Source organism: Nansenia antarctica (assembly GCF_963989245.1).
Source record: "Nansenia antarctica genome assembly, chromosome: 8".
NCBI lineage: Eukaryota > Metazoa > Chordata > Actinopteri > Argentiniformes > Microstomatidae > Nansenia > Nansenia antarctica.
Genome location: NC_137678.1, coordinates 19,427,071 through 19,440,884, shown reverse-complemented (window position 1 = coordinate 19,440,884; position 13,814 = coordinate 19,427,071). Strand labels below are relative to the sequence as shown.

The 13,814-nt window shown below is 52.9% G+C and overlaps 1 protein-coding gene across 1 annotated transcript in view; it reads right to left on the bottom strand.

The window, feature by feature from the left end:
* LOC308163993 (structural maintenance of chromosomes protein 5-like) overlaps positions 1-13,494 on the bottom strand; it is a gene marked incomplete at both ends in the record, with an annotated part of 18,154 nt that extends 4,660 nt beyond the window's left edge. The window contains 11 exons of the mRNA XM_080538160.1: positions 155-250; positions 1,628-1,756; positions 1,892-2,014; positions 2,320-2,443; positions 2,795-2,892; positions 3,400-3,564; positions 4,013-4,145; positions 4,304-4,398; positions 5,042-5,155; positions 6,204-6,358; positions 13,428-13,494. Of these exons, the coding sequence (XP_080394286.1) occupies positions 155-250; positions 1,628-1,756; positions 1,892-2,014; positions 2,320-2,443; positions 2,795-2,892; positions 3,400-3,564; positions 4,013-4,145; positions 4,304-4,398; positions 5,042-5,155; positions 6,204-6,358; positions 13,428-13,494 (1,299 nt within the window). The remainder of the gene's footprint in view (positions 1-154; positions 251-1,627; positions 1,757-1,891; positions 2,015-2,319; positions 2,444-2,794; positions 2,893-3,399; positions 3,565-4,012; positions 4,146-4,303; positions 4,399-5,041; positions 5,156-6,203; positions 6,359-13,427) is intronic.
* Between the last annotated feature and the right edge of the window lie 320 nt (positions 13,495-13,814).

Here is a 13,814-nt window from a genome sequence, read left to right as displayed (position 1 = left end):
TCTATCCATCACCTCAAACCCCCCCCCCCCGCCGCCCCCCCGGGACACCACATCTGTCACCTACACACACAGACAACTATTTTTTTCCTCTCTCCATCACCTCAAAATCTCCCCCCCCCCCCCTTTCATCTCTCTCCCTCTCCCTCTCACGTACGTTTTCGCTGAGGCCGGTGAAGCATTCTGCTCTGGCCCTCTCCTCGTTCAGCCTGGCATCGATCTCATCCAGGGAGGTGGGCAGCTGGCTGAAGGCCTGGGGAACACAAGACAAGATGAATGGATGGAGGAGTGAATGGATTAACTCATTAAGAATTAATTCATTAATTAATTATAGGGGTAGTGGTGGCCTGGCGGATACTGAGTTGGTCTGGTGATCCGAAGGTCATGAGTTCAAATCCCACCTGGGAACACCAACACTTAGTGTGATCTTGAGTAAGGCACTTGTTGGGGCGGCTGTGGTGCAGGAGGTAGAGCCACGTGTCTAATGATCGCAAGGTTGGCAGATCGGCGGTTCGAGCCCCGGCTGGCCACATGTCAAAGTGTCCTTGGGCAAGACACTGAACCCCAAATTGCTCCCAGTGAGCGGGTGTGTGAATGTGTGTGTGGATGGGTGAATGAGAGGCCGTTGTAAAGTGCTTTGGATAAAGGCGCTATATAAGTGCAATCCATTTAAATGGTAAACATTTTGTTAATATTGAGTTTTTATTGAGTTAATGAAATACAGTCACAGCCCAAAATATTGCACTTCCATCAGAGAATGCACCACTTCTCCCAGAAAAATGTTGCAACACCAAAGCATTTGAAATTGCAACAATTTCCTGGGAGTAGAGGTGCATTATCTAACTAGGTGCCAATCCTTTTTTCCTTTTTTTTTTAGATCTGTGTGGAATGATATCAGATTTGGCTTTTTTTCTCTGCTTTTTTTGTGTTGTTCCAATGAAAACAAAATAAATAAACATGTGAATAGCAAAGCATATGTAATTGCAACAATCTTCCGGGAGAAGTGATGCATTATCTGACTGTGATGATGTGTTGAAGCCAAGGGCGAAATAGTCAGTCACACATTGGGGGGGGACACTTTGGGGGGAAGCCTCTCTATCCAACGAATATGCTCTTCACCAAACATTAACCAAACTCTCTCCTTTTACAATTACCGGTTCTTAAATAATGAAGCTTTCAACAGCACTACTACAGGTATGTTACTGTTGCTACCTGTTCAGCCTGCCTGCTCTGACCTCCTTTGTTGCTGCATACTCATCCTGCCTGCTCACCTCACCTTCCCTGATGTTTCCAAATACCTGAAATTCCAAATGATTAGGTCAGAAACACCCCAAACCAGCCAAATGTCCAGATAACACCAATCAAAACTCTTCTATTTCCCCAGTCTGATTCTACATTTAACCTGCTTCACATTTTTTTTTCTCTGAATGAAACATATATACTATTAGCTTTATATCAAGGTCTTTGTGCGATTTCACATTATGTCATAAACACCTTAACACTTAACAGGTGGAGAGGGGTATTCTGTAGTAGGCCTATCCCTTTAATGACTTGCCTCAGCATCCACCCTACTGTCCCTCACATCTCTCTGACTCTCCGCCTCTGCTCAGACTCACTAAAATAAACTGACCCTGTGCATGTCCGGGGGCACGGCCACCTCCCCTGGGTCCATGTTGCAGATCTCCCGGGCCCGCCGCATCAGGTGCTTACAGGTGTCCGTCAAACGGGCCTTCCACTGCTCCAGCTGGTTGTACACTTGCTGGCACACGCACACACACACACGCACAGTTAACACTCATTATTTCTGTGTCAGACCGTGGGAGTGTGATGAGATGGCGTGTGTAAGACACTGTGTGTGTGTGTGTGTGTGTGTGTGTGCGTGTGACCTCCTGACCTCTAGGGTCCTGTGCTCGGCCGAGCCGTCCCTGCAGTCGTTCTCCAGCTTGCTCTTCTCTGCCGTCAGGCTCACAGTCTCCAGAGTCATGTACACCTTCTCCATGCTCAGCATGGCCCTCGACTAGGAGAGGAGGAGGGAGGGAGGGAGGGAGAGAGAGAGGGAGGGAGGGAGAGGGGAGGGAGAGAGGGAGGGAGGGAGGGAGGGAAGGAGGGAGGGAGGGAGGGAGGGGGTAGGGTAGGAGAAGCGGAACACATGAATGTGTGAATGCTGTACGTGTGTATCATTAGAAGACACGCCTATAAACTCCAGACCTACTGTAGGAGCCACAGTGGTGAGGTGTGTGTGTGTGTGTGTGTGTGTGAGTGTGTGTGTGTGTGTGTGTGTCCGCGTGCGTATCTGAGCCCTGCTCCATGACCCAGACGTACCTTCATGTGGGTCATGAACTCGGCCACGATGGCCACCTTCTGGGTGTTGACGGTGGAGACCCGGGCGCTGGTGTCCTCCTCAGCCTTCCTCAGGTCAATACCACCCTGCTCCATCTGTCTCAGACTAGAGAGAGAGGGGGGGGGGAGGGAGGGAGGGGGAGGACAGAGAGGACAGGGAGGGAGGGAGGGAGGAGAGGACAGGGAGGGGAGGGAGGGAAAGGACAGGACAGGGAGGGAGGGATGGGAGGACAGAAAGAGAGGACAGGGAGGGATGGAGGGAGGGAGGAGAGGACAGAGAGAGAGGGGGGTATAGAATAAATACGACAAACACTTTCATGTGAAGACACATTGGTTGTGTTCCAAAATGCGTTCTATGCGATCTAGAGTGTATACCACATACTGATATGTATAGTATAGAATAGTATAGTATAGTCCATCTGTGTGTGTGTGTGTGTGTGTGTGTGTGTGTGTGAGCATGATATCTGTGTAGTTTTCTTCCTGGCTTATCTTCCTGGCGCGCTCCTGCATGGCGCCCACCTGGGCGTCGATGGCCTGCATGTTGGTCTCAATCGCCTGACCGACCGCAGCACGGTGGTCAAAGGTTAACTTCACTTCACCTGTGTAACCTTATACTTTAGCTGATCATGTCGTCGTCGTCCCCCCGAGCCCCCCCGCCCGTCCTTCCGTCTCACTTTCCCTCCCCCAGTCGCCCCCTCCCTCCTTCCTTGCCCCAGTCCCTCCCTCCCTCCCTCAGTCCCTACCTCCCTCCCTCCCTCTCCCTCCCCCAGTCTCTCCCTCCCCTCCTCCCTCCCTCGCAGAGTCCCCCCCTCCCTCCCTCCTTCCTTCCCCCAGTCCCCCACTCCCTCCCTCCTTCCCTCGCTGAGTCCCCCCCTCCCTCCCTCCTTCCTTCCCCCAGTCCCTACCTCCCTCCCTCTCTCCCTCCCCCAGTCTCTCCCTCCCTCCCTCCCCCAGTCCCTCCCTCCCCTCCCCCCCAGTCCCTCCCTCTGATCTGCTCCTCCCTCCCCCAGTCCCTCTCTCCCTCCCCTCCTCCTACCTCCCTCCCTCCCCTCCTCCCTCCACCTCCACCTCCCTGCGTTTCTCCTCCGCGTCCACGGCCAGCATGAGCCACTGGGAGGGCCTGATAGCTGAGTTACTGGTGCTGGTATGGTTGGAGTAGACAGAGCGCTTCAGAGAGTACTTCTCGTCCGCCGTGTAAAGCACCTTCAGATAGGGCTCCTGTATCACCTGGGAGACAGAGAGGGAGACAGGGAGGGAGACAGGGAGGGAGACAGGGAGACAGGGAGTTGGGGAGAGAGAGAGAGTTATCTGTCTGTTTATTTACACTTTAGGAGTACTTTTACTGTAAAGCACTTTGGTTGACAAGTGTCATGTGCTATATAAATAAACCGCTACCCACGGTTTATTTATTTTTTGGGCCGCTACCCACACGTTTAGCTGTGTTACTCATTCCACGAATGCATGATCCTTACAAGTTGTACCTTGTAAAGGTGACTAATCAGGCTTTCCAACGATATAAAATACAATACCAATTGGTATTATTAAAGGGGAGGAAGAATCGACTGAAATAACGTTTCCAAACTTTTTTTTGAGGAGTTTACATTTGATTGATTGATTGATTGTCCTCCAATTTCTACCTCCACCAGCCTCCCCTGCGGCTCCCTCAGAGACCTACCGTCTTGATCATGGACTTGGTCTCAACCGTCCCCACGGGGACGTCATGCACCTTGTACTGGTTGCAGAGGTAGCTCATGACCTCGTCAGGGGCGTCGAAGAGCTCGCGCAGGTACGAGAAGAAGCCGAAATGCCTGGAACACCAAGAACAAGGCCGCAAAACAGGCGGTTAACTCACCAACCGCCAAAGAATTCCGGAACACTCACCACCTAGAGTGCCACGTGTTTTATGCGGGGTTGGTGTTAGGTGTGGTAGCCTGTTGAGGGTTAGGGTCGGGGTTAAAGCGCTGACCTCAGGGACTCGAGGGGTCGAGAGGGGGGTCGGTTGGCACAGGACTCCTCTGGGGCGTTGATGGCGTTCACCCTCAGGTTCTGCTTGTCACGGCACTGAGGACGGAGCAGGTTTATTTAACATTTTACACCAAGTAGAGAGCTCAGAAGCCTGGGTCAAAAATGCAGTTGGTTTGCAAGTCTTTTATGTGGTGTTTACCTAGCAACAGTACTTTGATTGGCTCCAAAATTAAGCATCATCATTTATTTTATTATCCCTCCCCCAGTCCCTACCTTCCTCCCTCCCTCTCTCCCTCAGTCCCTCCCTCCCCTCCTTCCTTCCCCCAGTCCCTCCCTCCCTCCTTCCCCCAGTCCCTACCTTCCTCCCCCCTCCCCCCCAGTCTCTCCCTCCCTCCTCTCCTCCCTCCCTCCCCCAGTCCCTCTCTCCCCTCCTCCCCCAGTCCCCCCCTCCCACCTCACCCTGACCTGCTCCTCCAGCCTGAGTTTCTCCTCCCTCCCTCCCCCAGTCCCATTTTTGTTGAATAAAGTCACCCTTGGCCCTCTAGTGACATTCTAATTGCAAATTTTTTGGCTTCACAGAGTACATTTTGTTGAACCACTTCACCTCTCTATACTGAATATGTTTCCTTTTCGTCAGTTGAAAAATAATAATAATAATAATAATAATAATAATTTTCCCTTCAGGGCTCAACCGTAGTACACTGGTCTGTGAACCCTGACCTCTGACCCCTGCTCTCACCTCCGTGAGGAACATCTCCATGTCGTCCTTCCTCTGGAAGACGAAGGAGCACAGTTCGTTGAAGCTGATGTGGTTCTCCACGTACTTGGCGAAACGAGCCTCGCGGACGTTGATCTGAGGAGGAAGGGGAGGGGTCAATCAGTCTGAACTCAGGAAGGAGTCACAGGGGAGGGGTCAATCAGTCTGAACTACAGGAAGGAGTCACAGGGGAGGGGTCAATCAGTCTGAACTACAGGAAGGAGTCACAGGGGAGGGGTCAATCAGTCTGAACTCCAGGAAGGAGTCACAGGGGAGGGTTCAATCAGTCTGAACTCCAGGAAGGAGTCACAGGGGAGGGGTCAATCAGTCTGAACTACAGGAAGGAGTCACAGGGGAGGGTTCAATCAGTCTGAACTACAGGAAGGAGTCACAGGGGAGGGGTCAATCAGTCTGAACTCCAGGAAGGAGTCACAGGGGAGGGGTCAATCAGTCTGAACTCCAGGAAGGAGTCACAGGGGAGGGTTCAATCAGTCTGAACTCCAGGAAGGAGTCACAGGGGAGGGGTCAATCAGTCTGAACTACAGGAAGGAGTCACAGGGGAGGGTTCAATCAGTCTGAACTACAGGAAGGAGTCACAGGGGAGGGGTCAATCAGTCTGAACTCCAGGAAGGAGTCACAGGGGAGGGTTCAATCAGTCTTTGGGCCGGGTTCACAGACGAGGCCTAAGCCTAATCCTAGACTAAAAAGCATCTTCAATGGGGATTTTTTACATTGAAAGTGTGATGTAGTCCAGGACTAGGATTAACCCTTGTCTGTGAAACCAGCCCTTGGTGTTGTAGCTAGCGCGGCCGGTAGGTCGTGAGTATGATCACCGCTCAGGGCAAGCTACTCTGCTCTGCCCCGCCGTTCTCCCACAGTAATACGAGTGCTACTCTGTGCTCTCACCACTAGCAACTAGCAGCATGGGTTCATAGAGGTGGTTCTGTGATCTCACCACTAGCAACTAGCAGCATGGGTTCATAGAGGTGGTTCTGTGATCTCACCACTAGCAACTAGCAGCATGGGTTCATAGAGGTGGTTCTGTGATCTCACCACTAGCAACTAGCAGCATGGGTTCATAGAGGTGGATCTCTGCTCTCACCACTAGCAGCATGGGTTCATAGAGGTGGTTCTGTGATCTCACCACTAGCAGCATGGGTTCATAGACGTTGCCGGCGAAGATTTTTCTGTTCTGCCTCAGCCACTGGAGGGCAGCGTAGGTGTCCCTGGAGCGCCCCCTCAGCTTCTCCTCCTTAATGTTCATCATGTCGTCCAGGCTCCGCAGCTTGTTCCTCAACACTAGGAGAGAATGAACAGTTTATTCCTCAACACTAGGAGAGAGAGACAGCTTGTTATATAACAGATATGCTCCAAAACAATGCAATGTGTCCTCTCACTCCATACAATAGGCTAGGCGACAGTCCAGTGCCTCACTCTAACTCACGGGTAGCTTGGTAGGCTACCACTAGCTAGCCTTTAGCTTATCACCTCTGCTCTACCACTGACGTTAGCCAGCTAGCTAAATACACTTGTCATGCAATATTGAATTCATGAATGCGAGCAAACACTCACTGGCTATCGCATTACATTACAGTCATTTAGCTGACGCTTCGCCAGAACTCACACTTTTCGTTATCGATTTCTATCGATTTAATCGATTCGTTGTTGCAGCCCTAGATGTCATAAAACACCCCTTTGTCAGCAGACATTCTTTCAGAGCCAAAAAGCCTAACCCTAAAGCCCCTTTTCCACTATCGTGCCAGCCCGGGTCGGGTCAGGTCGGTTCGGCTCGCTTCTTTAGCTCCCCTTCGATACCAGGGTCTAAATTTAGACCCGGAACCTTTTTGCCAGGCTGCGTGTGACGTGTGACGCTGCACACCGTTGATTGGTCAATGGAAATCGTCATCCCATGTTCATAGATTTCTTCACTAACCGCCATCTTGAAATACCACATTCGCTCTTGGAAAATGTCACTACAGTTTCTGTAATAGCTTATTAATAAAGATTAGAAAAATTATGCTGACTATCGTATTATCTTAGTTTAATGTTATTTCAATGCATCATAGAACTTTTATTTACAACAAGCATAACACAAAAATCGCTATTATGCACCGTCTTTGCCCGTGAATAACACCGGCTGTGAATGTGGTAGAAACACAATACTCCTTTGCTAACTTCACCATCGGTATACGGTCATTTTGAGCCCTTAACCACCGCGCTGACACCCCGAGAAGTTATGCTTTTAACCGTAAACTCAATGAACCGGGAGTTCACCCGGCCGCTGCTGCTTGCAGCACCGCTTGCTGCTGGTTGAAAGTCCCGTTGACAGCGGGGGCAGAGAAACGTTTTAACAGGGAATTCGCTCCGCGCTGTCGACGGTGATAGGAGTGTAGGATCGATACCATTCAAATGGTTTTGGATTCCCTGTCCTCTCCTCTATCCGGACACGTTGGAATTGTTATCCTAACCCACGGTAATCCAAAGTTATTAACCCGCAAAGCACCGCTTGCTGCTGGATGAAACTCCTGTTGACAGCGGGGGCAGAGAATATTTCTACCCGGGAATTCGCTCCGCGCTGTCGACGGTGATAGGAGTGTAGGATCGACACCATTCAAATGGTTTTGGATTCGAATTGTATTTGAATTGTTATCCTAACCCACGGTAAATCGAAGTTATTAACCCGCAAAGGGCACCGTGTTTGTCCGTGAATAACACGGCACACAATGATACTGTAGTGCCGGAGGAAAAAGGAAAGACGTAGGCAACGTAATGATAACTGTTTAATCAAAATAACAACTTGTACTCTCAGTACAGGACCAGAAAATAGCTTACCAAAACTGTTGTGTCTAAACAGGAAGTTGCAACGTTAATAATCCTCCCCTCTGCCCCTAGTGCCAGAACTGGTTCCCTCCCACTACACAACCAACAGTAAGAGGAGAACATGAACCCATAATGTAGTCACTACACCAGCCCCCCCAGTGTTCACCTCAATATTGGAAATCCTCACGGCGAGGAGGGCGTATGGCCCGGCCCCTACGATCGTAGGTAAAGTCAGGAGGTGCGGGAGGAGGTGTGACATCGCCCATCACGTCCTCCTGCAGGGAAGGACGGGGGGCAGTGACGACCGGGGGCTCGCGAGCCGCGGGGGGTTGTCGGGGTCGGAGGGGGGAATGGCCAGGGCGCGGCAGGGGAGGTAGGACTGGAGGCCGGCCTCTGCGCGGTGGCAGGGCCAAGTCCAGGGGCAGTTCAAGGTCCACGTGGGCCGGTTTGAGGCGATCAACGGACACACACTCAGGCCTACCCCCCATGTCAACCATGAAGTTCTTGGCTCCGGCCTCGATGACACGGAAAGGCCCGTCATAAGGAGGACGTAGTGGAGTCCTGTGGCCATCATGACGAATGAAAACGAACCTCGCTGAGTGCAGCTCCGGGGGCACCCTCGAAGTAGGGACACCATGCTGCGTAGTCGGGACCGGGACGAAGGTCCTGGCGCTGTCCAGCAGGGAGGCGCGCTGAGCGGCGGCGGACCAGGGCTCCGTTGACTTGGGAATGAAGTCACCGGGGACCCGCAGCGGCTGTCCAAACACCAGCTCAGCGGACGACGACTGGAGGTCCTCCTTAGGCGCTGTCCTGAGCCCCAGCATGACCCACGGCAGCTTGTCAAGCCAGTCGCTGTCCGTGAGGCTGGCTCGAAGGGCGGCCTTCATGGATCGATGGAAACGCTCACAGAGCCCGTTCGCCTGCGGGTGATAGGCGGTTGTGCGGTGGAGCTTGACCCCCAGATTCTCCGCCACCGCTGCCCACAGCTCTGAAGTAAACTGTGAGCCACGGTCAGAGGAGAGATCAGCAGGGGTGCCGTAGCGGGAGACCCACACCGCGATGAACGCCCGGGCCAGGTCGGGGGCTGTCGTTGAGGAGAGCGGAACTGCCTCCGGCCAGCGAGTCGTCCTGTCCACCATGGTAAAGAGATAGGTGTATCCGTGCGAGGGGGGCAGCGGCCCTACCAGGTCCACGTTTACATGATCGAACCTCCGCTCAGGCACAGAGAACTGCTCCAGGGGGGCCTTGACGTGGCGATGCACCTTGGCGCGCTGGCAGGCGATGCACGTGTCTACCCAGGCCCTCACATCCCTCTTGAGCCCATGCCAGACGAATTTCTCTGACACCAGCCGTGAGGACGGTTTCCTACCAGGGTGAGACAAGCCGTGTATCGCCTCGAAGGCGGGGCGCCTCCAGTTGGCGGGGACCACCGGTCGTGGCTGACCCATGGAGACGTCGCACAGGAGCGTGGCCCCTGCGTCACCGAAAACCACCTCTTCTAGGCGCAGTCCTGTGTCCGACAACTTGAGAGCCTGGACGGCGGGGTCGGCGGCCTGGTCTGCAGCCATGCGCGCGTAGTCCAAACCCAGTTGGACCGCACCAACCACCGCCCTGGAGAGACAATCCGCGACCTGGTTGGACTTCCCAGCAACGTGCTGGATGTCTGTGGTGAACTCGGATATGTAGGCGAGCTGGCGCTGTTGGCGGTCGGACCACGGCTCCGCCACCTTGGACATGGCGTGCGTGAGTGGCTTGTGGTCCACGTAGGCCGTAAACTCGCGGCCCTCCAGTAAAAAACGGAAGTGTCTGACAGCAAGCCACAGCCCGAGGAGCTCCCTGTCGAATGTGCTGTACCTTTGCTCTCTGGGAGACAGCTGGCGGCTGAAGAATGCAAGAGGCTGCCAGGCGTCCCCAACCCACTGTTCGTACACCGCTCCCACAGCAAAGTCAGAGGCGTCCGTGGTGAGAGCAGTGGGTGCCGAGGGCGAGGGGTGGGCCAACATGGCAGCGCGGGCCAGGGCCGCCTTGGTGTCCTGAAAGGCTTTGACACGCTCCGCCGTCCAGTCCACCGGCTGCTTCAGAGTCTTGCCCTTCTGGGCATCGTACAGAGGCCGCAGGATGTGAGCGATGTGGTGGAGGAAGCGATAGTAGAAGGTTACCATCCCGATGAACCCCTTGAGCTCGCTGATTGTGCTGGGGCGCGGGAAAGCAGCGACAGCTTCCACCTTCGAGGGGAGGGGGGTCACCCCCTCTGCGGAGACCCGGTGCCCGAGAAAGTCGATGGTGTTCCGTCCGAACTCACACTTCGCCGGATTGACAATCAGCCCATGTTGGCTGAGCCGTGTGAAAAGGGCCCGGAGGTGGGACAGGTGCTCCTCCTCCGTGGTGCTTGCGACGAGGATGTCATCCAAGTAGACGAAGAGGAATGGTAGGTCCCGGAGCACCGAGTGCATGAGGCGTTGGAAGGTCTGCGCCGCGTTCTTCAGGCCGAACGGCATCCGCAGAAACTCGAAGAGTCCAAATGGCGTGATTACGGCCGTCTTAGGGACGTCCTCGGGGTGCACCGGCACCTGATGGTACCCCCGTACCAGGTCCACTTTGGAGAAGAAGCGTTTGCCTGCCAGGTTCGCTGAAAAGTCCTGGACATGTGGGACCGGGTAGCGGTCAGGCTTGGACGCGTCGTTGAGGCGGCGGTAGTCCCCACATGGGCGCCACCCGCCGTCTGACTTAGGGACGATGTGCAGGGGAGACGCCCAGGGGCTGCTCGAGCGCCGAACGATGCCCACCTGCTCCATATGCGCAAACTCCGCCCTGGCGATGGCCAGCTTCTCCGGGTTGAGGCGCCTGGCCCTGGCGTGGAGGGGAGGCCCCTCGGTCTCGATGTGGTGCTCCACTCCGTGTTTCACCGTGGGCGCGGAGAAGGTGGGCTTGGTAAGGTCGGGGAATTCGGCGAGCAGCCGAAGGTACTGGTCACTTTCGGCGAGCGTATTGGACCACCCGCTGTAGACCGCCTCCCCCTGCGTACAGGCGAAGGAAGCGAAAGTCTGTGAGTTGACCAGGCGCCTGTTCCCCACGTCCACCAACAGGTTGTGGGCGCACAGAAAATCCGCACCAAGGAGGGGAAATGTGACAGCCGCTATGACAAAATCCCACGAAAAGCATTGCCCTCCGAAGCACACGTCCACCGCCCTAGTGCCATAAGAGCAGATAGGTGTGCCGTCCGCGCCTGCCAACTGCGGACCACGCTCCTCCTTCGCCACATCCGATCTCTCTGCCGGAATGATGCTCCACTGGGCACCTGTGTCACAAAGGAAACTGCGACCAGAGGCGGTGTCTTGTATGAAGAGCAGCCTGTTGGTGACGCCAGCGCTCAGGGCCACTACTGAGTGCCGGCCCCGCCGTTTCCCGTCGGTCCGAAGGTGCAGGGTGAGCGGCACCGTTTGGCCTTGGCGCCAAAAGTGGCGTGGTAGAAACAATGGCCCGCAGCGTTACCCTGCTGGCCAGAAGGTCTGGCGTCATCCTTCGCTCTCCTGCGACGGTCGGGTGGCGGGGCGGCCGCGGGAGCGAGCAGGTCGGGGGACCGTTGAGGCATGGCCAAGACGAACCGGTCCGCCTCCCTGGCCAGGGCGCGGGGCTCCATGATGACGGTGTTGGCCAGCGCCATCCTAACTTGAGCTGGCAATGTGCGCATGAACAGCTCTGTGAAGAGGATCATGGGGTCTTCTGTACCGAGCAGGTTTAGCATCCTCTCCATGCGCGCAGAAGGCCTCTCGTCACCCAAGTCCGACATGGCAAATAGGCGACGCACCCTCTCCGCAGTGGACAGTTCAAATGTCTCTAGAAGCAGGGCCTTGAGGCGCTCATATTTGTTCGTCGTCGGGGGAGCAGCCAAAAAACCTACCACTCGAGCTGCGGTGGAGCTGCCCAACATTGCCACAGCATGGTTGTACCGGTCGTCGTCGTCATCGATGTCACTTTTGTTGAAATGTGCCTCTACAATAGCAAACCATGCAGCAGGCGTTGAGTCCCAGAACTCTGGTAGCTTGAGAGTGGGAGTGTGCGCACCACGCGTTACCCTGACAGGGGATGGTGATGGCTGCCGCTGGTTTGAACGTCTTCCTCGCCCGGACATTTTGCAGGATTGTAATGTTCGTTCGCTGGTTTTTGTACACAATTACGTTAACAAAAATCCACGTCGGGGTCACCAGTGTAGTGCCGGAGGAAAAAGGAAAGACGTAGGCAACGTAATGATAACTGTTTAATCAAAATAACAACTTGTACTCTCAGTACAGGACCAGAAAATAGCTTACCAAAACTGTTGTGTCTAAACAGGAAGTTGCAACGTTAATAATCCTCCCCTCTGCCCCTAGTGCCAGAACTGGTTCCCTCCCACTACACAACCAACAGTAAGAGGAGAACATGAACCCATAATGTAGTCACTACAATACTACAGTTCATAAAGCAGACAAGTGAAGGCAGTGGTTTTAAGGGTTCAAAAAACATGACTATTATGTGTACATAGCTTCCTCTCTCTCTTTCTCTTTCTCTCCCAAAAAATCACGGTTAGTAATATGTGACGCGATCTGGTGGAATGACCAAGGAGGGGGCAAAGTAATTTTTCTGTTTTTTTACATATGCTTAAACTACAGATTGTAAGCTTTCAAATGATGTGTCATACATAGACATCGGGGGAAAATGTAAGACAACATGAGTATTTGAAACTTGTTAACCCTGAAAACTAAATCCTGAGGAAACGGCCTTCAAAGATTTTGGACTTTTTCACACCTTCACACAGGCAGGTAATGGGCGGTAACAATGGGCTGGTCAACCCCACCCCCAACCACTCCCCCTCTAGCTTGACAGCTATCAGCTGTCAATACTGGTCACTGGGTCAGACAGCTATAGTTATACAGCTATAACATTATTACCTAGCAAGGTATTACCTAAGCTAATTACCCAGCTTATTATTATTTATGGTTGTTGTAACTGTTATAGTTAGTCTTGTAATGATACAAAAAAGTATTCAATCAGAATCAGAATTTATTTTACAGTACACAAGCATAGGTAGGATAAAGATATCACTGTAAATATTGTGTCATACACAAAATATGGGCACACTTCACAAACACGTCACGTCATGTCGACCAAAGCACATCTAATAAAAATAAAAATATATGGGCACACTTCACAAACACTTCACACCAATATTGCACGTCACGTCATGTCGACCAAAGCACATCTAATAAAAATAAAAATATATGGGCACACTTCACAAACACTTCACACCAATATTGCACGTCACGTCATGTCGACCAAAGCACAAAAAAAGTGTACCAAATCACAGTACTGCAATCAGAATGAACCATGTAAAAAAAGTAGGAGTAAAAAAGTGGCACGTTATTACAGTGATAAATTGCTCCTATCCGAGGCACAGACAGCCTTTTTCTGAGGTGCCTTTTTCAGAGGTGCTGTGGAGTCTGGTGGGCAGGGGCATGTAGTGTCTTTCGCCTCATCAGTACAGAATTATCTGATCTTGTCAAAAAGGTACTTCTGTCTGGCCACGTCAAGTCCGGGTGGGGCTTGCACAGGAAGATCACCTCTGGGGGGCTTGACATCAGTGTGTTTCAGTAGCTGAAACTCGACTGGTTCTGCCCCGTTGTATTCCCAGGCTATAACCACGCCAGGTTTCCGAGCATCAAAGCTGCAACAGAATGAAGACAATGCATTAAATGATTGCCCACAGTAAATGATATTATATGACCGCCATACTATGTTCATAAAATGAAATAGGTAAATACATGACAATGAATTACCTGAAGTGCTGGTAACTCTCAATCTGTGGGAGCTTTCGGAAGTAGCCACCCAGATGCTTTTGCCAGTCGTAGGTTTGAACCAGCACGGTGCCATTCTCCAGGCCTACAAGCTGGGGGATGTT